Genomic DNA, 23,811 nt, shown 5'->3' with positions numbered 1-23,811 from the left:
CGAAAGGTGCCCCCGGGGCTCGAACTTGGTTCGGCCGCGTCGGTTTGAAGCAGCAGAACGAAATCCCGGCGCTGCGTTCTGCAGGGGGTTGGACTAGATGACCCTGCGGGTCCTTTCCAACTCTATGATTCTATTCCAGATGGCACCTTTCGGATCAACCGCAATGCAAGGTAGATGCCAGTGGGTCGCCGGGTTCAGGGGTAGTCAACCTGTGGTCCTCCAGATGTCCATGGACTACAATTCTCATGAGCCCCTGCCAGCAAACGCTGGCAGGGGCTCATGGGAATTGTAGTCCATGGACATCTGGAGGACCACAGGTTGACTACCCCTGGCCGGGTTGGTCTGAAGCAGCAGTGCAAATTGAGAGTCCAGTGGCACCTTTAAGATCCACCAATTTTTATTCAAGGTACGAGCATTCCTGTGCATGCACACTTCCTCAGACCTGCGCAGGAATGCTCATACCGTGAATAAAAAATTGTGGGTCTTAAAGGTGCCACTGGACTCTCAACTTGTTCCACAATTCAAGGTGTGGGCTTTCCTGTGCTCAGTGCGCTTCTTCGTTGTCTCATCTTTCAGCTGCTCTTGGATGCCAACTTTGCTTTGTTCTGATACTTCACAACAACATTACCGATTGGCTGCCATGGCTGTAATCTTGGTGGGTGACTGGAGGGGGGGGGGCATTGTGGCAGTCTTGACATCTGCCATCTGCCAAGGACAACCCTGTGAGGTAGGTTAGACTGAGAGAGAGCGGCAGGCCCACGGTCACCCAGTGAACATATTAAATCTCTGGTGTTGTGTATGTGGTGCAGCGGCAAAATGGGCTAATGTAGTCTTGGGGTCTGTCAACGGGCAAAACATCCCAATGACAAAATGTCATAGCCTAGCTGGGCACCAGATTGGTCAGGCCACACCTGGAGTGCTGTGTGCAGTTCTAGAGGCCTCACTTTAAAAAAAGGATGCCTACAGAATGGAGCTGGTACAGAAGAGAGCCATGAGGATGATCCGTGGCCTGAAAACAGTGCCCTACGAGGAAAGGCTGAGGGACTCAGATGCCCAGTCTGGAGAAGAGGATTTCATGGGACACGGTGGCTCTTTTTCAGTATTTGAAAGGTTGTCCCCTGCAGGAGAGCAGGTAGCTGTTCCTGTTGGCAGCAGAGAATATGACACACTAATGGGTTTAATGGGCAGAAAGGTACTGGTTAGCTATCAAGGAAATAATTTTTACAGTCCAGTCAGAGCAGTTCAGCAGTGGAATTGGCTACCTAAAGAGGGGGTGAGCTTCTCACTGGCAGTCTTCAAGCAGTGACTGGACAGAAATGCTTTCGGTTGACCCTGCATTGAACCAGGGGTTGGATTGGATGGCCTCTATGGCTCCAACTCTGATTATTTTATTTATATTTCAACTTTTATACCGCCACTCCTAAAATGGCTCGTGGTGGTTCACAGAGAAGTTTCCCCACAATAAAATCCCATAACGTTAAAATCCTCCAGTTAAAATAATAACATCCCAGTAACAACCCTTCCCTAGCGGTGACCTAGAGCCTCTTGGGGTGCAGAGTGGTAAGGCAGCAGACATGCAGTCTGAAGCTCTGCCCATGAGGCTGAGAGTTCGATCCCAGCAGCCAGCTCAAGGTTGACTCAGCCTTCCATCCTTCCAAGGTCGGTAAAATGAGTACCCAGCGTGCTGGGGGGTAAAAGACTGGGGAAGGCACTGGCAAACCACCCCGTATTGAATCTGCCATGAAAACACTAGAGGGCATCACCCCAAGGGTCAGACATGACCCGGTGCTTGCACAGGGGATACCTTTACGTTTAGCGGTGACCTCTCCCTCCCACCCCCAACTCAACAGACCACCTAGAATAAATAATCTCAGGGGGGGGCAGGTCTTCTTTGCCCCGGTAGCAAGTGTCATAGCTTAAATAGTAGGGGTATTTAAAATTAAATTTTAAGAAAAACTTTTTTTATACCCCACTTTCTGCTGCCCGAAGGAGTCTCAAAGTAGCTTACAATCGCCTTACCTTCCTGTCCCCACAACAGTCACCCTGTGAAATAGGAGGTACTGAGAGAGCGTCTGACAGGACTGCTCTGTGAGAACAGCACTGTCAGGGCTGTGACTGGCTCAAAGTCACCCAGCTGGCTGCATGTGGAGGAGCGAGGAATCAACCGCAGTTTGCCAGATTAGAACCCGCTGTTTTTAAACACCACACCACACTTGCCATAGTGGTTGCTCATTTGAAGTAGTCAGGAAGTAGGTTCTCTTTTTTGCTTTCGAAAACACAGGAACCCTAATTACATTCATATTATGGTACTGGCAATGTGCCAGACAGTCTGGGTGGGCAGATGTAGCTGGAATAACTACAGTGCAAGCATTGCTAGTTTCCTCGCTGTTGTGCATTAAACAGCAGCCTGATGTGCAGGAATTCAACAGGGGAAGCTTTCCCAGTGTGGTAGAAAAGACAGGCTCCAGCCCAGCTCACTTAAAGGCCCTGGAACTTGCCAGGAAATACAGAAAGATGGCAACTCGAGATCTCATTAAGGAGGGCCTTCTCACGTAATCCCAAGGGATTATCCACAGGCCGTGGCAGAACAACGGTGTGCAAGCAAAAACTTTACTGCCCAAGTGCCAAGAGATAACCTTCATGTCCTAACGAATATCTTCATGATGTTATTGCAGAGTAACAACTCTTAAAACATGTGAAGGACTGTGAGGCAGGTACCTTTAACTCTTGTGTCTTTTAACTCTTGACTGCTTGTGCCAGTGTAAGCAAAAGTGTTTCTACCTCTGCCTTGAAAATCTTCCCCTCCTGAAATCTGCACCTCCAGATGTGCAGCCAAAGGCACAGGAGCGGAGCCGGCCGGCCGGCTGGCCAACCTCCCCCCCTCCCACGCTCCACAGCATACAGCTATTCATGGCTCCCCTTCCCATTCTGGCAGACACCACCCTTGTCTCCTTCACCAAGGCGTCTCCCACTGTCCCCCACCCTTCGTGCCAGTTCCTGTGACAATCTCCTTCTTTCACCCTGAGCTCATTAGCCATGCTCTGAGTTTCCATGAGCTCAGAAGGTGATTAATGCCCAGGGAGTCGATGGCTGATCGTTCTGCCCCACGTCCTGGGCTCACCTCTTCCCGTCAGCACTGACAGCTCCTGCTTGCCTGGTCCCCCTTATGCTTTCTTTGCCCGTCCGGTCCAGAAGGAGGAGACCGTCTTCCCAGTGGCACCGAGAGAGGGGTCCTTCTTTTCCGCTGGGAGGAAGTGGGTGCTGAAGAGAAGCGGAAGAGGATCCCCCCGAACATCTGGGAGGAGGTCTAGACCCGGGAAAAGGTGAGAAAGGAAGGGGGGTGGCAGATCTTTCTGGTGAACTTCCTACTGCACCTGTTGGCAGCTTGGAACACTTTAACTGGACGGCTGCAGCCTCGTGTTCTCTCTGCAGAAGAATCTGGGGTCTGTCCTGGCTGAATCCGAAGGCTGGCAAAGTTGGGCATTTACTGGAGCCCCCCAATTGGCAGAGGGCTCCCCGGATGCTCAACACCCCAAAATGGGCCAGAAGCATTTCAGAGCATTTTCGGTGTCCCATCCCATCTCCCCTGCTGCTCCAAGTCCCCCTGGGTGGTTTCCTTGGGCCTCCTCGATTGTAGAGCTGGCGCCGTGAGTGCTCCTCGTGTTGTGTGGGAGTGGCATTTTGGGGGTGGCATGCCATTTTCGGCCAGCCTGGCAAGGAGAGCGATATTTTGCCTGTCGCTGATTGTTTTCCAGGCACCGCTAGAGAAGCAGATAACTGAAGACTTCACGAGATGAAAACGCCATTGCTACGTCAATGGCTCCTTTTGCCCTCCGCCGTCTAAACTTGCCCCTCTGGCTGTCCCTGGAATGTCATTTTGGTCTGCACTAGTTAACGAGTGGCATTATTTAAATCCTACCTGCTTCTGCAGACCTGCAGTGGGAAGTGGAATCAAGTCACAGCAGATTTATGGTGACCCTGTAGAGCAGGGGTGGGCAAACTGTGGCCCTGCAGATGTTCATAGACTACAATTCCTATGAGCCCCTGCCTGCAAATGCTGAGAGGGTCTCATGGGAATTGTAGTCCATGGCCATCTGCAGGGCCACAGTTTGCCCGCCCCTGCTGTAGAGTTTTCAAGGCAGGAGCTGAACAGAGAGGGGGTTGCCATGGCCTGTCTGTGCACAGAGATTCAAGCGGGCCACTGTGTTGGTCTAGAGCAGGAGAACAAATTTTGAGTCCAGGAGCACCTTTCAGGCCAGCAAAGTTTTATTCCAAGCATGAGCTTTCAAAACCGTGTTGCTCTTAAAGGTGCCACTGGACTCAAAATTTGTTCTTCTGCTCAGTAATGCTGGACTGCCCAGATACTAACCCATCCAAGTACTAACCAGGGCTTGCCCTGCTTACCTTCCAAGAGCTGACAGAATCAGGGTAGCCTGATTAAACCTCTATTAAAGGAACAAGGCTCTTTTTTGCTTGAATGGTTGGTCACAGCCCACTGACACGTTCAGTATTTGGAGATGAAGCTTTTCCTTGTCTTTAAGAAAGTTTCAACTGCTAAATTTCTGGGCACCCAAAATTATTAGAATCTCTAAACTTGGAGCAATCTAAAATCCAGGATACCTTAGATTGTAGGTGGGGTGGCCAACCTCCAGCTAAGGCCTGGTGACCTCTCAGAATTACAGTTGAATTCCAGACTACAGAGATGAGTTCTCCTGAAGGAGACAGCTGCTTTGGAGGGTGGCAGGGGCTCATGGGAATTGTAGTCTGTGAACATCTGAAGAACCACAATTTGGCCACCCCTGCTGTATGACATTTCAACCTACTGAGGTCCCGACGTCCCCCAAACTCTACCCTCCCCAGCCTCCACCCTTGAATCTCCAGAAATTTCCCATCCTGGAGTTGGCAAATGTCCCTTTGCTTTTTTCAGCCAGTGTGCATAGTGGTTAGAGTGCCAGACTAGCATCTGGGAGTTAATCCCCACTCTGTCATGGAAGCTTGCTGGTTGACCTAAGGTCAGTCACAACCTCTCAACCTAGCCTACCTCACAGGGTTGTTGTGAGGCTAAACATAGGAGAGAACAATGCAAGCCACTTGGGGTTCCCAAAGGCAGGCTAGACAGAAATAAGACCAAAGAATAAACAGGTCAACAGGGGCATCACATCAAAAGCACAAGATGTCACAGTCCCATTGTATACAGCACTGGTCAGACCACACCTGGAGTACTGTGTGCAGTTCTGGAGGCCTCACTTCAAGAAGGACATCGATAAAATTGAAAGGGTACAGAGGAGAGCGACGAAGATGATCTGGGGCCAAGGGACCAAGCCCTATGAAGATAGGTTGAGGGACTTGGGAATGTTCAGCCTGGAGAAAAGGAGGCTGAGAGGGGACATGATAGCCCTCTTTAAGTATTTGAAAGGTTGTCATTTGGAGGAGGGCAGGATGCTGTTTCTGTTGGCTGCAGAGGAAAGGACATGCAGTAATGGGTTTAAACTACAAGAACAGTGATATAGGCTAGATATCAGGGGGGGGGGAAATTCAGTCAGAGTAGTTCAGCAGTGGAATAGGCTGCGTAAGGAGGTGGTGAGCTCCCCCTCACTGGCAGTCTTCAAGCAGAGGTTGGATACACACTTTTCTTGGATGCTTTAGGATGCTTAGGGCTGATCCTGCGTTGAGCAGGGGGTTGGACTAGATGGCCTGTATGGCCCCTTCCAACTCTGTGATTCTATGATTCTTGGTCTACTGCCAGGACCCCCAGCTGAGATGACCGCAGGTTTGCACAGTCAGAGCGGTTCCTCAGTGAAACAGGCTTCCTCGGGAGGTGGTGGGTTCTCCCTCCTTAGAACTTTTTGAGCAGAGGCTAGAGAGCCACGTCATAGAAATGCTGATTCTGTGAAGGGATTGTGTCCATGCTTGGCTCTTGTGGCCCTTTCTTGCATGCCCAGGGAAATGCCGATTGCTACTTTGTGGTTGTGAGGTGAATTTCCTCCAGACCAGACTGGCCAGAGATTCTGGTTTGGGGAGGGGTATCATCTGGGCATGGAATTGGGGTCACTGTGGGTGGGCAGGCAGTTGTGAATTCCCTATATCAGTGGTTCTCAACCTTCCTAATGCCACGACCCTTTAATACAGTTCCTCATGTTACGGTGACCCCCAACCATAAAATTATGGAAGCGTTCTTTCACAGAAATTAAACCGAAACTCACCAGTGGCATGAAGATCCATTGTTCATTAATGTATATAAATTGGTTTCTCTCTGGGGTTTCTCAGTTCAGTTTTGCCTCTTGTCCCACCATGCCGATCTTGCTCTTTTCTACTGCTCTAGACAGACAAACACTCTCTCGGTCTACCCTGCAAGGCTGTTGTGTGGATGCCCCCCCAGCCAAGCTGCTTGCCCTGCCACGACCCCTGTAAAGGGGTCGATTGACCCCCAAAGGGGTCCCGACCCCCAGGTTGAGAACCACTGCTCTACATTCTGCAGGGGGGTGGACTGGATGACCCTGGAGGTCCCTTCCAACTCTATGATTCTATGATTCTATTACCAGTAATAGAACTAGCCCCCCAAGGGGCCTTCAAGCAAGAAGTAAATTCCTGTGCATACTGCTGCTTCTGTTTTGACAGGCCCTGCTTAGGGGGGCAGCCAGCAATGCTTTGGGGTCACCCGAGGCCTTTGCCCCTATGGTGTGCATGCAGGGAAATATCTTGTGGTCGCTGGTGTTTTTCCCCCTGCAGTGAGGGATTATCTGGAGCAAGGCAAAGCTCTTTAGAGCACCTCAGGCCCTAATCCACCTTGAGCTTCCCCACCTTCAACTCCCTGTGGCTGGCAAAGAACTGGGGCAGTGCTTCTGAATCCCCCCTCCCCAAGGTTGGAGGCCATAGGGCAGGGGGGCATCAGTCCATCCGAGTCACTATTGTCTGGTAGCAGCTCTGGAGTCTTAGGCTGAGGTCTTTCCCATCTCTTACTGCCTGGTCCTCTGAACTGGAGTTGCTGGGGGTTGAACTGGGGACCTTCTGGGTGTGGAGCAGCTGATCCATTGCTGAGCCACAGCCCTCCCCCAGGAATAAGGCCAAGCCAAATTCTGCTTACCTCCAGACCTGAGGTGGATATCTGCCTCAGCAGACCCCTCCTTTCTGTATCTAATAAGAAGCAGGTCAAGCAGGGCCTCTCCCAAGCAGGATTCTTCACAGTCCAACTGCTGAGGAAGGTTATCTTGGAAAGGCTGAAACAAGCCTCCAATTGGTCCTTCAGAATGTGATGGAATGTATTGGACAGCGTTAGTAACAATACGCCTTCTCTAAGATCGCCAACCTCCAGGTGGCATCTGGAGACCTCCAACAATTACAGTGGATCTCCAGATGACCAAGATCAGTCTCTCTGAGGAAAATGGCTGCTTTGGAGGGTAGATTCTGTCACTGTACCCTGCAGAGGTCCTTTCCCCTCCCTAAAATCATGCCCTCCCCAGACTCTAGCCCCAAAATATCCAGGCATTTTCCAACCCTAAGGTGGCAACCCTAAACCACTACCCTGCTGCCTATATCTAAAGCAGTTTTAGAACATTTTCTAATTTAAAAAAAAATGTAGTTGCATGCCCACAGAGACATTTATTTGTTGTTTTATTTAAAATCCATCACAAAATTCATCCACAGCGTCAGATGCTATGCTAGAAAGGATGGGGGGATTTATTGACTGTTGCGAACCGTCCTGAGACGGTAGGGCCGATAGGGGTCGGTGCTAAATTTAATAATGGATAAATAAATAGCAGGAGATTGTGTACACCAGGGGTAGTGAAACTGTGGCCCTCCAGATATCCATGGACTACAATTCCCATGAATTCATAGGAATTGTAGTCCATGGACATCTGGAGGACTGCAGTTTGACTACCTCTGGTGTACACCCTTGAAGCTGTGTGCCCAGACCTAAATCGCCTAGGCCAGCTCAATCTCATCAGAACTTGGAAGCTAAGCAGGGTCAGTCCTGGCTTGTACTTGGATGGGAGACCACAGAGGGAGACAAAAGTTGCTGTGCAGAGGCAGGCCATGGCAAACCACTCACAATTGTCTCTTGTCTTGAAAGCCCTGTGCAGTTGCCACAGGTCGGCTGCGGCGATGGCAGAAAAGGGAATGAAGAAAAAAAGAAACTACGCACCAAAATACAAAAAAAAGGATGTATATTATTTCATATTTTTTAAAAAACAGTTACAGTATTGTTCTAAAATGCTCAGTATTTTTTATCATAGTGTAATCTCACAATTTTTTTATTGCTGTGTGGAGGAAAAAGAAATCTCCCTAGCATTAGCTCAGGCTTTCTCAGACAGGGTTTCATGAAACCCTGAGGTTTCTTGACAGCCCTGGAAAGATTTCCTGAATGAGTGGGAGCTGATTAATTGTTCATATATTTTTTAAATTTGTTGAAAATGCACAGGGTGATACAACCATAGGTCATAGTGACCTCCCCCCCCCCCACAAAAAAAGGCCAATGATGGGCTTGGAGAGAGGGAAGGTGTGGGGCTTCAGGTGGGCATGTCCACAGCTCTGCTTCCCAACCATATTCTGTACGAAGGTGCCACTTCCGGGGTTTCTTGAAGCCTGAAGAATGTTTCCTGGGTTTCTCAATGGCAAAAAAGTTGAGACAGGCTGCATTAGGCAATGATTTGAGGTAGAGAAAGAACCCCTCCCCATTGCTAAAATCAACAAATAGTCATGGCCTTTTTGCAATAGAAGAAGAAGAAGAGTTGGTTCTTATATACCGCTTTTCTCTACCCGAAGGAATCTCAAAGCGGCTTACAGTTGCCTTCCCTTTCCTCTCCCCACAACAGACATCCTGTGGGGTGGGTGAGAGAGCCCTGATATCACTGCTTGGTCAGAACAGTTTATCAGTGCCGTGGCGAGCCCAAGGTCGCCCAGCTGGCAGCATGTGGAGGAGTACAGAATTGAACCCGGCATGCCAGATTAGAAGTCCGCACTCCTAACCACTACACCAAACTGGCTCTCAATATTCTTATATGCACACATACACTCAGCCTACTATCTTAAATCCTAGAAGAAGGAACCCAGGAGAGCTGTATTTTTCAACTGAAAGGCCTTGACTTGGATGGCCCAGGATATGCTGATCTCCTCAGATCTCAAAATCTAAGCAGGGTCAGCCCTGGTTAATATTTGGATAGGAGACTTCCAAAAAAGTCCAGGGTTGCTACGCAGAGGCAGGCAGTAAACCACCTGTTTCTCTCTTGCCTTGAAAGAAGAGTGCCCACGTTGGGAAGGAAGGCCTCTTTTGAGGCACACAGCAGACATGCATGCTCAGAAGAGGCATTCCCCTCTCACACATGGAATACCTCTTTTGATGCGTGCTGTGATATGTGTACCCAGAAGAGGCATTCCCTTTTCTCTTTCACGCAGGAGGGAAGGCCCCTTTCAATGACCGCTGTTATGTGTGTGACCAGAAGAGGCATTCTCCCGTCTCTTTCACACAGCGTTCCGCAGGGCCTGTAAAATGGAGCTCTTCCGCCAGGTCTATGGTTGAGGCTGGGGCAGTCGGGGAAGATCAGTGGAGACCCCCTGATGTCAAGCTCCAACTTTGATTATTTTGTCTCTCCCTCCTCCACCCTCTAGAGGTAGGGGGTGGGTGTTTTCTGCCATGTTGTGGACTGTTGGTTCTACTGTATTGGTACTTTTATGTCTATTTTAATAGAGTTTTAATGGGTTATTTTAACTGGACATTCTGTAACCCGCCACGAGCCTGCTACGGAGTGGCGGGTAATAAATTAAATAATAATAGTAGTAATAATAATAATAACAACAACAACAACAGGAGGGGATGTCTCTTCCAAGAGGGCTGCTGTTGCACGTGTGTCAAAAAGCCATGCTTAAAATGATTAATAAATGGCTGAATGCAACGCCTGTTATAGCAAAACACATGCAAGTGTGATGTTTCCCTCACAGGCAGATGTATGCAAAATTTGTAGATTACGATTCATGCAGTTAACTTACTGACATTTCATTAGCAGGGGGACAGCCCTTTTCATGCTTCTTCTTCTCCATTTTCTGTCCGGGCAGGTGGCCCACGAAATTTCAGTTTAGAGCCTTGCCTCACAAATGAGGTCATGACAGAAATGATGAGGGGATGTGAGGGCCCCGAGACGGCCACCGAGGCCTGCGCCCCGTGCCAGACGCCAGCAGGGAACCTGGAGTGCTGTGTTCGAGCCACGCCTGACGGAACAGGGCTCAGCGCCGATCAAGAGATGCAGTGGATCTCGGCCAGGGGGGACAGCCCCCTGAGAGCACCTTCTTTAAATAGTCAGGTGAGATCAAACAAACTGTAGGTCGGGAGTAAATAAAAAAACCCTCCACACACACACACGTACTATGATAGTGGCACATTGGACTGTTTTGCTAGGCCCCAGGCCTCTGCTCAAGCCAGCAGGGCACTGGCAGCACCCCTGGGGCCAGAGGTGTGAGAGAAGGCAACGAACATGGCTTCTGACCCTTACCATTTCCCAGACTTGCATGGCCACAGTCATGTCCAAGAGAATTCCTGAGATGTTGGCAGCTTTGCTGGGGCAGGGAGGGGGCTGGCTTGCTACAAGCGTGTAGGGTCAAGTACAACCCTTGTCTCCCCCACCCCTATGTTGTTTGCTGGTATATGGACATCTTCATACCTAGACCCTGCCAATTTTAAGGCCCTGGAGCCCAAAAGGCTGCTTCTCCCTGCATAGATGCTTCCCATGGGGTCCCTTCCAACTCTTATTATTCTATGACTAGATCTAAAGCCCATTTCACTCAGGAATGAAATGGGTGCTAGATGGCCTGGGAGCAGGGCCACCCCCCACCCGAGGCTCTCTCGAGCCTTCTCCCGGCTGGCGGAGCGGCCTCGCCGGGTCTACGACGCAGCGAGGCCGCTCCGCCGGCCAGGAGAAGGCGGCGCGGCCCACCCCTCACCCGTGGCTGTCTGGGCGGGTGAAGCAGCCGTGCGGCTCCCCCTTGGCTGCTTGGGGCGGGATGGACACTCGGAGGGGCCAATCAGGAGCCACTTTGTGGCTCCTGATTGGCCTCTCTGAGTTTTTATCCCGGACAGGGCCCACCCTAACTCCTCCCACAGTGCCCTTACTGCTTTATTCAATTCGTGGCGCTCCACCCCAAGGCTTTTCTCACAATTTCCGCAAACGTCAGCTAGAAGTCCATCTCTCTCTTCCTCCCTCTAAGTACCAGCATCCTTCCAACCTTCCACCTGTCCAGGAGGATATGCATCCTCCTGTAGCAACCCAGGACTTCCTTGTGGGTCGCCTGAGTACTAACCCTTAGCTTCTGATTCTCAGAATGAGATTTGGGCTAACCTGGGCCATCCAGGTGAGGACAGTACCTCTAATTAGACCCAACCAAATGTTCACACAACAGGGTAAAATCTTCCCAGCTTCCCAGAATTCTCCATTGGACTGGATGTTACAAAAGGGAGAAAGATAACCAGGAACCTGCCCCAACCACAAAGGCAGGGCTGTCAACAAGGCTGATGTCCTGCTCTTTTAAAAGAGGCATGATGGGAGTTCAGTCCAGTAACAGGGGTAGCCATACTGTGGCTCTAGATGCCCAAGGACTACAACTCCCACGAATCCCTGCCAGCACATGCTGGCGGGCTCATGGGAATTGTAGTTCATGGACGTCTGGTAAGCCGCAGTTTGGCCATCCATCGACCCACAAGTTGGGGAGGGAGGATAATAAGCTTTTGACAGTGAAGACTTCCTTATACCCTGAAAATCTTCTTGGTCTCTACAGTGCTGCTGGACTCCAATCTATAGCAGGCCAGCAGGGTTGTCCTCTGATATTTCCACTCATCAAGCCTCTCTTAAACAGATATTATCTCTTAAAGGCAGAAGATATTGTTCTCCAGTCCTTTTGGCAACTTCAAAGGAATGGCCAGCCAGGCGCCATAATGAAGCGTTTGTAACATAGAATCATAGAATCAGAGTTGGAAGGGGCCATACAGGCCATCTAGTCCAACCCCCTGCTCAACGCAGGATCAGCCCTAAGCATCCTAAAGCATCCAAGAGAAGTGTGTATCCAACCTTTGCTTGAAGACTGCCAGTGAGGGGGAGCTCACCACCTCCTTAGGCAGCCTATTCCACTGCTGAATGACTGTGAAAAATGTCTTGCCTGCAGCCATCCTTTATGTAGGCTTCCCCACTTCTCATGCCTTGCAGTTCAAGCTGATCCTGCTCTGGTTTGTCCCCAGCTCTTCCTAAGCCCTCCGCAGGGTCTGGGTGCTGATCCCTTCAGGGGCCCTCCCTTGGAGCCCTGTGAAGGCCTCCCTGGGGAGCCACCCAACGAGATGTGCCGGGAGTCTGGAGGGCTGGCGTGCGAGGAGATGTGTGGCCGAGGGCCCTCGTGCAAGGGGAGTTGCTGGGAGCTGTCGTGCGAGGAACTGCATGATGACATGAACAAAGGATCCAGCCGGTGTCTTTATGAAGACCCCTACGAATCGGGGCCAGAGAGTCCGGCCGGCCGGAAGAATCGCCTGCCCTCCATCGTGGTGGAACCCATCGAAGTGGGGGACGTGGAAAGCGGGGAGCTACGGTGGCCCCCGGAAGACCTCTCGCTACTGGAGGAGCCTGAACAAGATGAGCTCTTTGTGGAAGGCGAGGAGGTACCGGGGGCTGGTAAGTCAGACAGGGAAAGGGAAAAGGACCCTAATTTTTTTTATCCGAGAGCTTGGTTGCATCCTGCATTCATTCTCTCTTCACTGGCTTCTCCTTCCTAATGCAAAAGCCGCAAGAGTGACTGTTCTTATTAGAAAAATAGAATTTTCCTGCACTGCATTATCAACAATCCACAATATATTTAAGCAGCAGGGTGTCAGACTGTACACATGAAGCTGCTGAATATTGAATCAGACCATCATGGCCCATATTGTCTACTTGGACTGGCAGCAGTTTTCCAGGGTCTCAGACATAGGTTTTTCCCACCACCTCCTACCTGGTCTTATTTTACTGGAGATGCTGGGAATTGAACCTGTAATATATATGCAAAGCTGAGTCTCTTCCACTGTACCAAGGTCCTCCCCTACATATTTCCTGGTGCTTTAGTGTTCGTGCACATGCCTGGGAAAACTTGGAGAGTTGAAACAGGATGCATCCATTAGAGAGACACGTCCCCCTTTAGAGAGACCAGAGAGATGCGTAAAAAGGTAAAGGTAAAGGTATCCCCTGTGAAAGCACCGAGTCATGTCTGACCCTTGGGGTGACGCCCTCCAGCGTTTTCATGGCAGACTCAATGCGGGGTGGTTTGCCAGTGCCTTCCCCAGTCATTACCGTTTACCCCCCAGCAAGCTGGGTACTCAGTTTACCGACCTCGGAAGGATGGAAGGCTGAGTCAACCTTGAGCCGGCTGCTGGGATTGAACTCCCAGCCTCATGGGCAAAGCTTTCAGACGGCTGCCTTACCACTCTGCGCCACAAGAGGCTCTTTGAGAGATGCGTAAATCTATCCAAATGAGCAAATCAGTCAAAATGTTGACAGGATGTCTGCAAAATGCAAAAGCAGGGGACGATTGACCAGGGACAATGATCCAGAAACATCTGCTAATATTCTAACTTAGTTGGTGCAAAGTGGCTAAAGGGGGCTTCACCAACTCCAAACTGGAGTACGAGTGCTGGGAGGGTAGCAATGGTTTCCCTTTAAGTCTTTCTCCACCATCAAATTCCCAGTGCATTTGCAGTGCTGGCAAAGGTTAGTTTCGGCTGCATGGACTCTGTTCATGACTGTTCGTGACTGTTCCAGGGGCAGATTACAGCTCCTGCTTGCTTTGCCATCTGCCTAGTTAATAGAGGTGATCTCAGAATCCAGCCATGAAGCCCCCACGGATGATTATCCCAGGATCCTCTTGTTACTCTTCATCTCTCCAGGTCAGGGGTCCTCAACATGGGTGCCATCCCATCTACCAGGTCCTTTCCTGGTGCTTGCCAGGAAAGTATTTTTAGAAAGTGGGTGGGGCCAAACGGGGCTTTTGCCCAGTGGGGATTCTGATTGGCCACAGGATATTTGATTGGCTGTGCAGATCTTTAAAAATGTTGTTTTGGCAGCCACAGCCACTATGGCACAAGTATCTTCATTGTGTGACTGTGGGTAAGCAGTGGCAGCCATTTTGTAGCTGGCTTAGCCTCTTGTGGCAGCCATTTTGTGACTGTGCCCACCATGCTACGTTGGAATTCCAGAGGTCCCTATGGAGTGAAAAAGGTTGGGAATATTTGTGCTAGGTGGAAGAGGCTACAGGAAGAGGGTCACCACGCTGCAGATGTTCAGAAAGGAGCACAAGCCTGTTTTGTTTTGTTTTGTTTTGTTTTGTTTTGTTTTGTTTACAAGAGCATTTGATGGTGGATCGTCTTTCTCTTGACTGATATTGCTGGCTGCCTGGTTTCTGTAATGGAAGAGGTATTAGATTCCACAGATCTGTTCTGCTCACAGCATTTCCCTTCTCAGGTGTCAAGAGCCTTCCTTAGAAGGAGCAGCTATTTCTCATAGGGAAATTGTTGCGAATTTCCTGCATTCTGCAGGGGGTTGGACTAGATGACCCTGGAGGTCCCTTCCAACTCTATGATTCTATGACTGTAAGGCTCATTACGCTGACAGAAGACATGGTTATTAGAGCAGGAGGTCTGCAGGATCCAACCCCTTGTTTTGGGGGTTTTCTAAAAATAATGTTGGTTTTACCGATTGTCAACATGTGTTGGAAGTAGGGTTGGCAGTTCTGGAGATTCCTGGAGTGGAGCTTAGGGAATGTGGGGTTTGGGGAGAGACCTTATCAGGGGACAAAACACCCATTTTCTTCAGGGGATCTGATCTTGGTCATCTGGAGATCAGTTATGGGAGATCTCCAGCTGCCACCTGGAGGCTTGCAACCCTGACTGAAAGCTCCCTTGGGCCCATATGTGGAGAAGGGGATGTAGGAAATAAATGCTTTCTTTGTAGGTTACCAGGTCCCCCCTTGGTCATTGTAGGAGATGGGGGGATAGAGTTGCAAGATACAGGTTGGAAAACACCTGGAGATTTGCGGATGGAGTTGGAAAGGACGAGGACCTCACTGGAGTAACATCTGCCAAAACACCCAATTTCTCTAGGGCCGGGGTGGCCAAATTGTGTCTCTTCAGATGTCCATGGACTACAATGACCTTGAGCCCCTGCCAGCATGGCAGAGGCTCACGGTCATTGTAGTCCATGGACATCTGGACACAGTTTGGCCACCCCTGCTCTAGGGAACAGATCTCTGTAGTCTGGATATTATTTGTATTCTTGGAGGGTTTTGGGTCTCATCGGGATGCAAGCAACGCTAGGCCTAACGGGCCCAGCCTGGGAGCTCATTGTTGAATACATCCCAGAATCTTTTGCAGCTTATTCTGGCTTGTGGCTTCTCAGTAATGCCCCCCCTCTGTTTTCTGTGTTTTCAGGGCTGTCCTCTTTCGAAAGCGACTTGGAGGAGGTGATTCTGTAAAACCGCTGGAGATTTTTGTAGGACGGATGGAGAGGGGGCCTCTGGGGGCAAAAAGACTTTTGTGATTCCAGACAATTTCTTGAACTCTCAAACTGGAGGATTTGAGCTCCTGAGCTTTGCCATGGGAGAAGGGATGACCCAGCAGGCAGGAGGGCCAATGAAATGGCAGCTGACAGGAAGGGTTCCAACAAGAGTACAGTAACTTCATTTTGGCAAATGAGCTGCCAAGGTGGAGGCCATGCCTGATTTTGCCCCTGGAACACCTAGATTCTTTCCCTCCGGACTGCTTTTTTTTTTTCCTATGGGAACTTTGAGGTCACCTTTAGTTTTTGCCCCAGTTTCACCAAAGCCCATGTAGATGTAGCTCTCTGTTGTATCACTCCCTGTTGCAACTACTCCGGTTCCCTCCCCCACGAGGTCAAAATTTAGACAGAACCATGTGGTGTAGAGGTTAGAGTGCTGGACCGGGGCCCAGGGAGACCCAGGTTCGAATCCTCACTCTGCCACGCAGCTCATTGGCTCATTCTGCATGAGCCACCTTCTCAGGTTCACCTACCTCACAGGTTTGTTCTGAGGATGAAACGGAGAAGGGAGGAGGTCCTGAGCTACTTGAAGGAAAGGTGGGATAAAATACAATAGACAGATTGTAAAGTCCTCAGGGAAGACTTTAAATAAATTGTTTAATGCTGCTCTGTAAGGCCCCCCTATGTTGGTAGCGCTGTACAATGAAAATAAACTCTTCTCACTTGCACAAGATCTTCTCCCATTAAACTGTCTCTGTTACATTTTCGGGCTAGGTTCCACCACCGTGCACATTCTGGCAATTGTATTTGGGGTGAGAACACAGCATAGCAGTTGTGGTGTGCACACACACCAGGTTCCCAGAGCTACATACATTTCTGTACAGATAAAAGTTTCTACTGAATTTTTGATCTGGTGACTTCCTCACAAAGTGTGAGGTTTCTACCAATTGCCACAATAAGAGACCTTGACTTGGTGCCAAGATGACTTTATTGGAAAAATGCAAGTAAACCTAATCAATATGTTGCCAAGACTAAAGAACAAATAAGACCTTGCAGCAAAGGGAGAGGAAACCAAGGGCATTTCACACAGCCTGCGTTCCCCAGGGCTTCCTCCACCCCAGGGCCCACTAACAGTGCTTAGCAGGACAAATGGGGACAGGTACAGGGTTTGATCCAAGGCTAAATAAATGGCAAGGTGTAGCCAAATGGCTAGATGCATATCAAAGCAAGAAGGTCCCAGGAAATGGAGAACATGCCCACATGGTGGAATCACCAACTTCTTTGCGGAAGAAACAGCAGTGGTTACCCAGCTGAGGTCGAATCCCTCCCTGTTCTTGTCAGTGTATTTTCTGGGCTCACTGGTGCTTAGGCCAACAGAGAGAAAAAAAGCAGGCTGTGGTATCGCTGAATTCAGCTTCTGGAGACTTCTGTGTTTTCAGGTGAAATGAAAGCAAGGTCTTCCAATCTGTGTTCCTTCTTTGAATTTTAAGTGAAAAAGATGCTCAGACAGCTAAACATTTCCACAGTGAAGCCTGGAGGCTCATGGGAATTGACTGGTGGAACTGGTGGAACTGTAGGAAAGGAAAGGAGAGCTGAAGCTGCCCTAGAGTGACTTGGACCAATGCCCCACACAGCTTATTGCTGCCTCTTCTGGCCAGCAGTGGGCCCCCTAGCAAGTTCTTAGGGCAAAAAGGGTCCCTCCCAGTCCCCAATAGCTAAAGAACCATTTTAACTGGAGATGCCAAGGACTGGACCTTGGCCCTTCTGCATGCAACACAGGGCCAAACCCCTGGGGCCACCTCACTCAGAAGCTGCAAGACACCATCACAGCAAGGAGACCTGTGCTGAGAAGCGCAACCAGAACAAGTGCCAAGTAAGCAAGATCACGCCAATCCATATAATTTCAACAGGATTCCGAATTTGGCTCCCCTCTGCACCGACGCCTTCTCAAAGTGCACGGCGCTTTTTCTCTGCCCTGCGTTTATCGCATTAATGTGGAATTAAACGGGACTTAGCCAGCAGGGAAGCATCTGTGAATCCTCCCTAAGCCCTCTTTATGAGTGTCTTTGTGTTCTCACTTCCCTAGACAGCAGGGAGGTCCTAGGGGCAGCCCTTTCCAGCAGCAGTCTCCTTTGGAGGAGACCCGCAATGCTTTTTGTATTTGTTTATTTACAAATTGTTTATTTACAAATGTACAGGTTATTTTATTTATCTATTTATTTATTTATTCATTATTTAATTTATATACCGCCGCTCTCAAAGACTCGCGGCGGTTTACAGGAAAATGATAAAACAACAATACCCATAAACTCCCCCATACAAAAGGGATGGCTCATCAGTGGAGTTGACTCCCCTTTAATCTCTCCCCCACCTGTCCAGCTAGCAGTCCAGAGCTCTTCCATTAGGAGTGAGGGACCTGATCTCACTAATTCAAGGGGACCCCCTGATGGTAATTCTGGGACCTCAACCCGGCCTGCTCCGTCTTGCAGGCCCTGCAGAAAGCTGTCAATTCCGGCAGGGCCCTTAGCTCCTCTAGAGCTCATTCCACCAGGCTGGGTGGAATGAGGCCAGGCGAATGTCCCAGGGACCCTGCACCACCAGTAGATACCTGCAGAACAAAATGCCCTGCGGGGGGCATAGGCAGACAAGCAGCCCCGCAGGTATGCCAGACCCAAGCCACGTATGGCCTTAAAGGTCAAAACCAATACCTTAAACTTGATCTGGAAACAGACTGGTAGCCAGTGCAGATGACGTAACACCAGCTGGATATGGGCCCTCCAAGATGCACCAGTGGGGACCCTCGCAACCAGGTTTTGTACCAGCTGTAATTTCCAGGTCAAAGCTAAGGGTAGGCCTGCATAGAAGATGAGCAGGTGGGCAGCAAGCAAGCACGCGCTGACTCCCCCGGATCCCCAGCAAACCTCAACCCATCCCAGCCAGCGCCCAGGCGCTTCGAACACAGACATATTCCTCAAGTTTCTCTCCAGCCTAAAACTTTCCCTCTATCTTGCTGGTTTTAAACCAAGCCATCAGGTCCACAAAAGTCCTTTTCCTTGAGTCCTTTTCCTTCTGGACTTTGCTCACTGCTATCGAGTGAGTCCGGGAGCCTTTGAACAAGTGCGTAGCCATAGTAGGAAACACCATGAACGTGTCCGACCTCCGTGACAGTCACATCCGTCCCCCCGGCGGCTTGTTCCAGGAACGGCAGCCTGGCATCTGGGTCCTCATCGGAGAACTGAAGGAGCCTGCCCCCCGGCCTCAGGACCCTCAGGCACCCCGCCACCAACTGCTTGGCTCGGCCCGGCCCTTGGGGGCACCGGAGGAGCGAGTCACAGGTCCCCTTGTCGAGTACGAGGTGGAAAGAGCCCGATCCGAAAGTGTCCCGCAAGCGGGTGGCGTCGGCCAAATGGCAGGACAGCTGGGAAAGCGGGTGCCGGGGTGGGGGACTCTCCCGGAGCAGCTGGCGCAGGGAGTCTAGGGCCCGAGGGGAGAAATCCAAACAAGAAACGTGGAGCTGGCGGGGGGAGTCTCGGTACAGCCCCAGGCCCAAGGCTGAAGTGCCGCAGCCAACGTCCAGGATTCGGGCCTGGCCAGAGGGCAGACCCTGAAGTGTGGAGAGCAGCAATTCTGAGACATGTCGATAGCCAAAGAACCAGTCGAAATGTTGGGGGCCGCTCGCCCCTTTCTCAGCGTAGAAGCGGTCCCAGGTGTCGCGCTGGTCCATGCGGTGAAGCAGGTCCTCTGTGAGGCGGACAGTGGAAGGAGGTGTCAAGCAAGCATGGCCAATAAGTTTGGCAACCTGACCCCCCCTGCTGCCACCTCCTCTCTCTCTAGCCCCTTGAAACTTATTGCCCCAATGACACAGCCACCTTGGTGTAGTGGTTAGGAGTGCGGACTTCTAATCTGGCAAGCTGGGTTTGATTCTGCGCTCCCCCACAGGCAGCCAGCTGGATGACCTTGGGCTGTTCTGACTGAGCAGTAATGTCAGGGCTCTCTCAGCCTCACCTCCCTCACAGGGTGTCTGTTGCGGGGAGAGGAAAGGGAAGGCGAGTTTAAGCCGCTTTGAGACTCCTTTGAGTAGAGAAAAGTGGCCAGAAGAACCAACTCTTCTTCTTCTTCAGTAATCTCAGGGCTCTCTCAGCCTCATCTTCCTCACAGGGTGTCTGTTGCGGGGAGAGGAAAGGGAAGGCGAATTTAAGCCGCTTTGAGACTCCTTTGAGTAGAGAAAAGTGGCCAGAAGAACCAACTCTTCTTCTTCTTCAGTAATTTCAGGGCTCTCTCAGCCTCATCTTCCTCACAGGGTGTCTGTTGCGGGGAGAGGAAAGGGAAGGCGAATTTAAGCCACTTTGAGACTCCTTTGAGTAGAGAAAAGTGGCCTTTAAGAACTCTCCTTCTTCTTCAATAATCTCAGGGCTCTCTCAGCCTCACCTTCCTCACAGGGTTGTGGGGAGAGGAAAGGGAAGGCGCTTTGAGACTCCTTCAGGTAGAGAAAAAGTGGCATATAGGAACCAACTCTTCGTCTTCATCCTTTGTGAGGAAAAGCTGTTTGTTAAATTGTGTTAAGGGCATTTAGTACACCTTGCTTTCTTCAGCAGTAGCAGGGGTGCTGGGGTACACTTTTATGGGGTCCATTTCTTTTAAAGGCGACTTGGGGCAGAAATGCACCATTTGTGACTAGATTTCCTTAATGCATTTCATCACAATTCTAATGTTTAAAATGTTCTAATGTTTAAAATGCCCCAGTAGAAATCAGCACCCTTCTCAGGAAACAAACAAACCTCAGCTGCTACAATCTCCACACGAAAGCCATCAGATCAGATTTGAAAACTCGGCTGGGTGACAGCACCCACGGTGACCCCAATTTCATGCCTAAGTGATCCCTCTGCCAAAAATCTCCAGAATCCAACCTGGCCTGGGGGAAATTCACCTCCCATCCCACAGGGGCAATTATCAATTCCCTGAGTATGAAGGAAGGGCCACAAGAGATAGACTACACAGACAAATACAGACTACATAGATGGCTTTTTTATTTAAAACATTTATCCCACTTCTCTTGGAACAAATGGCCGCTTTGGGAGGTAGACAGTATGCATTACACCCTACCCCTCCCTAAACCCCACCCACCCAGGTGCCACCCTCAAATCTCCAGGGATCTCTGAACCCAGAGTTGGCAATGCGGCAGAAAATCGCCTGTTCTCCCCAGCTTTGCCCTTCTCGTCCTTCCCCCAAAGGCCCCGATAAGGAGACTAATAACCCCGCTTAGACCTTGAGACTCCCGCTCAGACCTTGAGATCTAGCCACTTGGTGGGGGTCCCCTTTGCAAGAAGGCAGAAACGCCGTCCCCACTCCCCCCCCCCCGTGCATGCTCTCCGAGCCCCCAAAGACCGCCGGCACCCACCGGCCCATGTCGAGGAGGACGAGGCGGCGGCGGCCGAGCGATGCCAGGCGCGCAGCACCGCCGCCCGGGCGAGCCACAAGGAAGCGGTCCCCGCAGCCATCTTCGAGGAGGAGCCAAGGCAGCATCGCCCTGCCAGAAGGAAGCCGCGGAGCCGCGCCGGGGACCGTCTGCAAAGTGTTGCCCGGCTACGGCCGAGAGTTCCTTCGGGGCTCGGGCCGCTTCCTTCGCCCCTGCTGCACCGGCGGGCCCGGCTCACGAGGCACCTGAGCTGGTGCTTGAATTGGGTGGCACCATTTTCTTGCGTTGTTCATTGTGTGTGTCTTAATGTGGGGTGTTTTTTTTTTTTTGTGGTCTTTATAACTCTGCAATGTGCCCGGGGTCTCCAGGAGAATGGTAGACAACAGCGTAGATCCCACTTTTACTTTCTTCCAGAAATAATTAAAAATAAATCGGGGGGGGGGGGGGACGACCCAGAGCTGCCCAGAAATGGGAGGCGGGGGAAGTCTTCAGGACCCTCAACTGCAGTGTAAGTGGGGAGAATCAGTCATAGTTGGAAGGGACCTACAGGGTCATCTAGTCCAACCCCCCTGCAGAATGCAAGAAATTCACAACTACCTGCCCACTCACAGTGACCCCAATCCCATGCCGGAATGACCCCCTCCCCCCCAAAAAAAACAAGTTTGGCCTGGAGGAAATTCACTTCCCGACCCCAAAGTGGTGATCGGCATTTCCCTGGGCATGCAAGAAAGGGTCACAAGAGCCTTTAGTTGCCAGGAAGAGCTGATGGGAGTCAAGATGCAGAAATGTCCCATCAAGAGGAATGGGCAAGGTTAGATTCCTGCTGCTGCCTTCCTGGTGAGCCCTCTGCCTATTGGTAAGGCTTGAGGGATTCTTCTTCATTGCCTCTGGAGAAGTGTACATACGCACGTAAGGTTCGACCCAGAACTTTGTTGGTCTTAAAGGTTTGTCCTGTTGCTTCAGACCAACACGGTGCCCCAATTTTGCCAACTGGTTCAAGCGATAACAAATGAAAGAAAACAACAGATGAAATATTTTTATTATATAGTGTGCACTTATGTCAAATTAAAAACAGGTACTGGATAAACAGACTGTGCTGTTTACAAGCGTTCCTGGTAGATGAATCTGTCCGATAAACCGCATGAAACCAAATGCTTTTCGGCCTCTACAGCGTCCCTCAATGGTCAAAAAGACATTTAGGAATCCAGAACACACATGCAGAGAGTATTAGATATTTTTCACAACCAGGTATTATTTTCTGAAGCTTAAAAAAAAAAGGGGGGGGGGAGATCCCAAATTCTTATTGGTGAAATTGACATCATTATACGAAAACATTATTTTTTAACCTTTTATAAGAATTAGAACGTAGCAATCCATCTCAATTCCCCCCTCTCGTTTCTTTTCATCCCAGCAGCCCTCTGATTCTTAACCTTGAGAAGCTGGATTCCCCTCTGCTTTTTTGCTTGGAGAAGAAAAGTCAAATCTGGATCTAAACAAATAAAATAAAACCACTGTCAAATTGTAGGTTGTGGTTTAGCCAGCTTGGTGTAGTGGCTAAGAGTGGTGGCTTCTAATCTGGAGATCTAGGGTGGATTCTCCACTCCTCTAGATACAACCAGCTGGGTGTCCTTGGGCTAGTCACAGTCCTGCTAGGGCTATTCTTACAGAACTCTCTCAGCCCTACCCTGCTTCACCGGGTGTCTGTATAAAAACAGGGTATGAACAGGGTATGAAAAACAATTACTATTCTAGTTGCCAGATGTGATGAAACCGGCGCACTTTAGCCTTACAAGCCCTATTCTGCCTTGCCCACCCCCTACTCTAGCTGGTTACCAACTCCAGGAGGGCACAGCAGACAAGCAAACCAACACCAGGGTACACAGCAAATGGAAAAGATGTAATGGCAGTTCTAAAACTTCTGTAAATAATGCCTCCAGAATTGCAAAATAGACGGCAGTGAAAGGGACTCTCTGCATAACACCACTGCCACCACCTGGTTGAAGTCCAGGGCCGCAAGCTGGGAGAGCCAGACTCCTAGCCGCTCCTTTTACTTCTGAGGCCTCGCCTCTGTGTCTCCCGCAGCCCCAGCCCCTGAGCCTTGTAGGGACAATTCGCTGAAGGGTATAACCCCCCCCCCCAAGACAAGGAGCTGCTTGTCAAGCTCCCTAACAAGTACTTTCAAAGTATCGTCTTCAAAAGTGTCATAGAAGATACCTACAAAGCATTGGTTGCACTTATGCAAAATTCTGTTCCCAAGGGGGACCCACTTTCAGTAGAGCAAAAAGCCGGAGTAGAAGTCCCTCTCTCTGTTCAGACCTGAAGGAGACCCAAGTTTGTAGAGTAAAAACCCAGGAGAAGCAATTGAAGGATGTCCCCTGGATTCCGTGGCTGTTGGGGGTTGCTTGGCAACCACTGCGGTTTAGCCAAACATTCTAAGCCTTGATACCTGGAAAGCAAAACTTGAAACGGAAAGTGTTCTGCACATGATTTGGGAAGCTCAGAAGGGGAAGGGGGAGCCAAGCGCAGCAGGAGCCTCTTTCTTTCTTTTCTTGAAGGGGTGGAGAGGATTGGAGACAGTAGAAAAGGGAGAAAAAAGTCAAGAGGCAAATCTCTGCCGAGAGAAGTTAGGGCTTCCTCTTTAAGGCAAGCTTGCAACCTGGGAACAAGGAAGCCTTTGAACTGAAGACGGGCAATCAGAGCTTTTTTACAAAGTCAGAGGCTTGGGGCAAGGAGAGAACTGCACGCTTTCTCATGCTGATTTTTCATAGAATCATAGAGTTGGAAGGGGCCATACAGGCCATCTAGTCCAACCCCCTGCTCAACGCAGGATCAGCCCTAAGCATCCTAAAGCATCCCAAGAAAAGTGTGTATCCAACCTTTGCTTGAAGACTGCCAGTGAGG

At 50.2% G+C, this 23,811-nt stretch overlaps 2 protein-coding genes across 3 annotated transcripts; one reads left to right on the top strand and one right to left on the bottom strand.

Moving 5' to 3' along the window:
- The first annotated feature begins 12 nt into the window (after positions 1-12).
- LBHD1 (LBH domain containing 1) lies at positions 13-16,204 on the top strand. Of its 2 annotated transcripts, none has more exons than XM_077324582.1 (4): positions 13-170; positions 10,051-10,295; positions 12,221-12,644; positions 15,428-16,204. In XM_077324582.1, exons 1-4 carry the CDS (start codon positions 98-100, stop codon positions 15,469-15,471), a joined length of 786 nt encoding a protein of 261 aa, XP_077180697.1. In that variant the 5' UTR covers positions 13-97; the 3' UTR covers positions 15,472-16,204. The 2 variants fall into 2 exon arrangements, with proteins under 2 accessions (XP_077180697.1, XP_077180707.1); XM_077324592.1 differs by lacking the exon at positions 13-170 and adding an exon at positions 3,168-3,323.
- Positions 16,135-21,129, bottom strand: CSKMT (citrate synthase lysine methyltransferase). The gene is made up of 2 exons (XM_077324569.1): positions 20,893-21,129; positions 16,135-19,235 (listed from the first exon to the last, which is right to left on the bottom strand). Exons 1-2 carry the CDS (start codon positions 20,990-20,992, stop codon positions 18,511-18,513), a joined length of 825 nt encoding a protein of 274 aa, XP_077180684.1. The 5' UTR covers positions 20,993-21,129; the 3' UTR covers positions 16,135-18,510.
- Positions 21,130-23,811: the final 2,682 nt, after the last annotated feature.

Source organism: Paroedura picta, chromosome 1 (genome assembly GCF_049243985.1).
Source record: "Paroedura picta isolate Pp20150507F chromosome 1, Ppicta_v3.0, whole genome shotgun sequence".
NCBI lineage: Eukaryota > Metazoa > Chordata > Lepidosauria > Squamata > Gekkonidae > Paroedura > Paroedura picta.
The sequence above is the reverse complement of the archived record's forward strand: the minus strand, read 5'-3'. Positions and strand labels throughout refer to the sequence as shown.

Bases quoted from the DNA above. Each gene is read 5' to 3' on its own strand.
- LBHD1 (XM_077324582.1), top strand. From the start codon at position 98: ATGACCCTGCGGGTCCTTTCCAACTCTATGATTCTATTCCAGATGGCA. The intron at 10,296-12,220 runs GTGAGATCAAAC...GTTTGTCCCCAG, and splicing joins CACCTTCTTTAAATAGTCAG to CTCTTCCTAAGCCCTCCGCA. The intron at 12,645-15,427 runs GTAAGTCAGACA...CTGTGTTTTCAG, and splicing joins CGAGGAGGTACCGGGGGCTG to GGCTGTCCTCTTTCGAAAGC.
- CSKMT (XM_077324569.1), bottom strand. From the start codon at position 20,992: ATGGCTGCGGGGACCGCTTCCTTGTGGCTCGCCCGGGCGGCGGTGCTG. The intron at 19,236-20,892 runs GTGGGTGCCGGC...TCCGCCTCACAG, and splicing joins GTCCTCCTCGACATGGGCCG to AGGACCTGCTTCACCGCATG.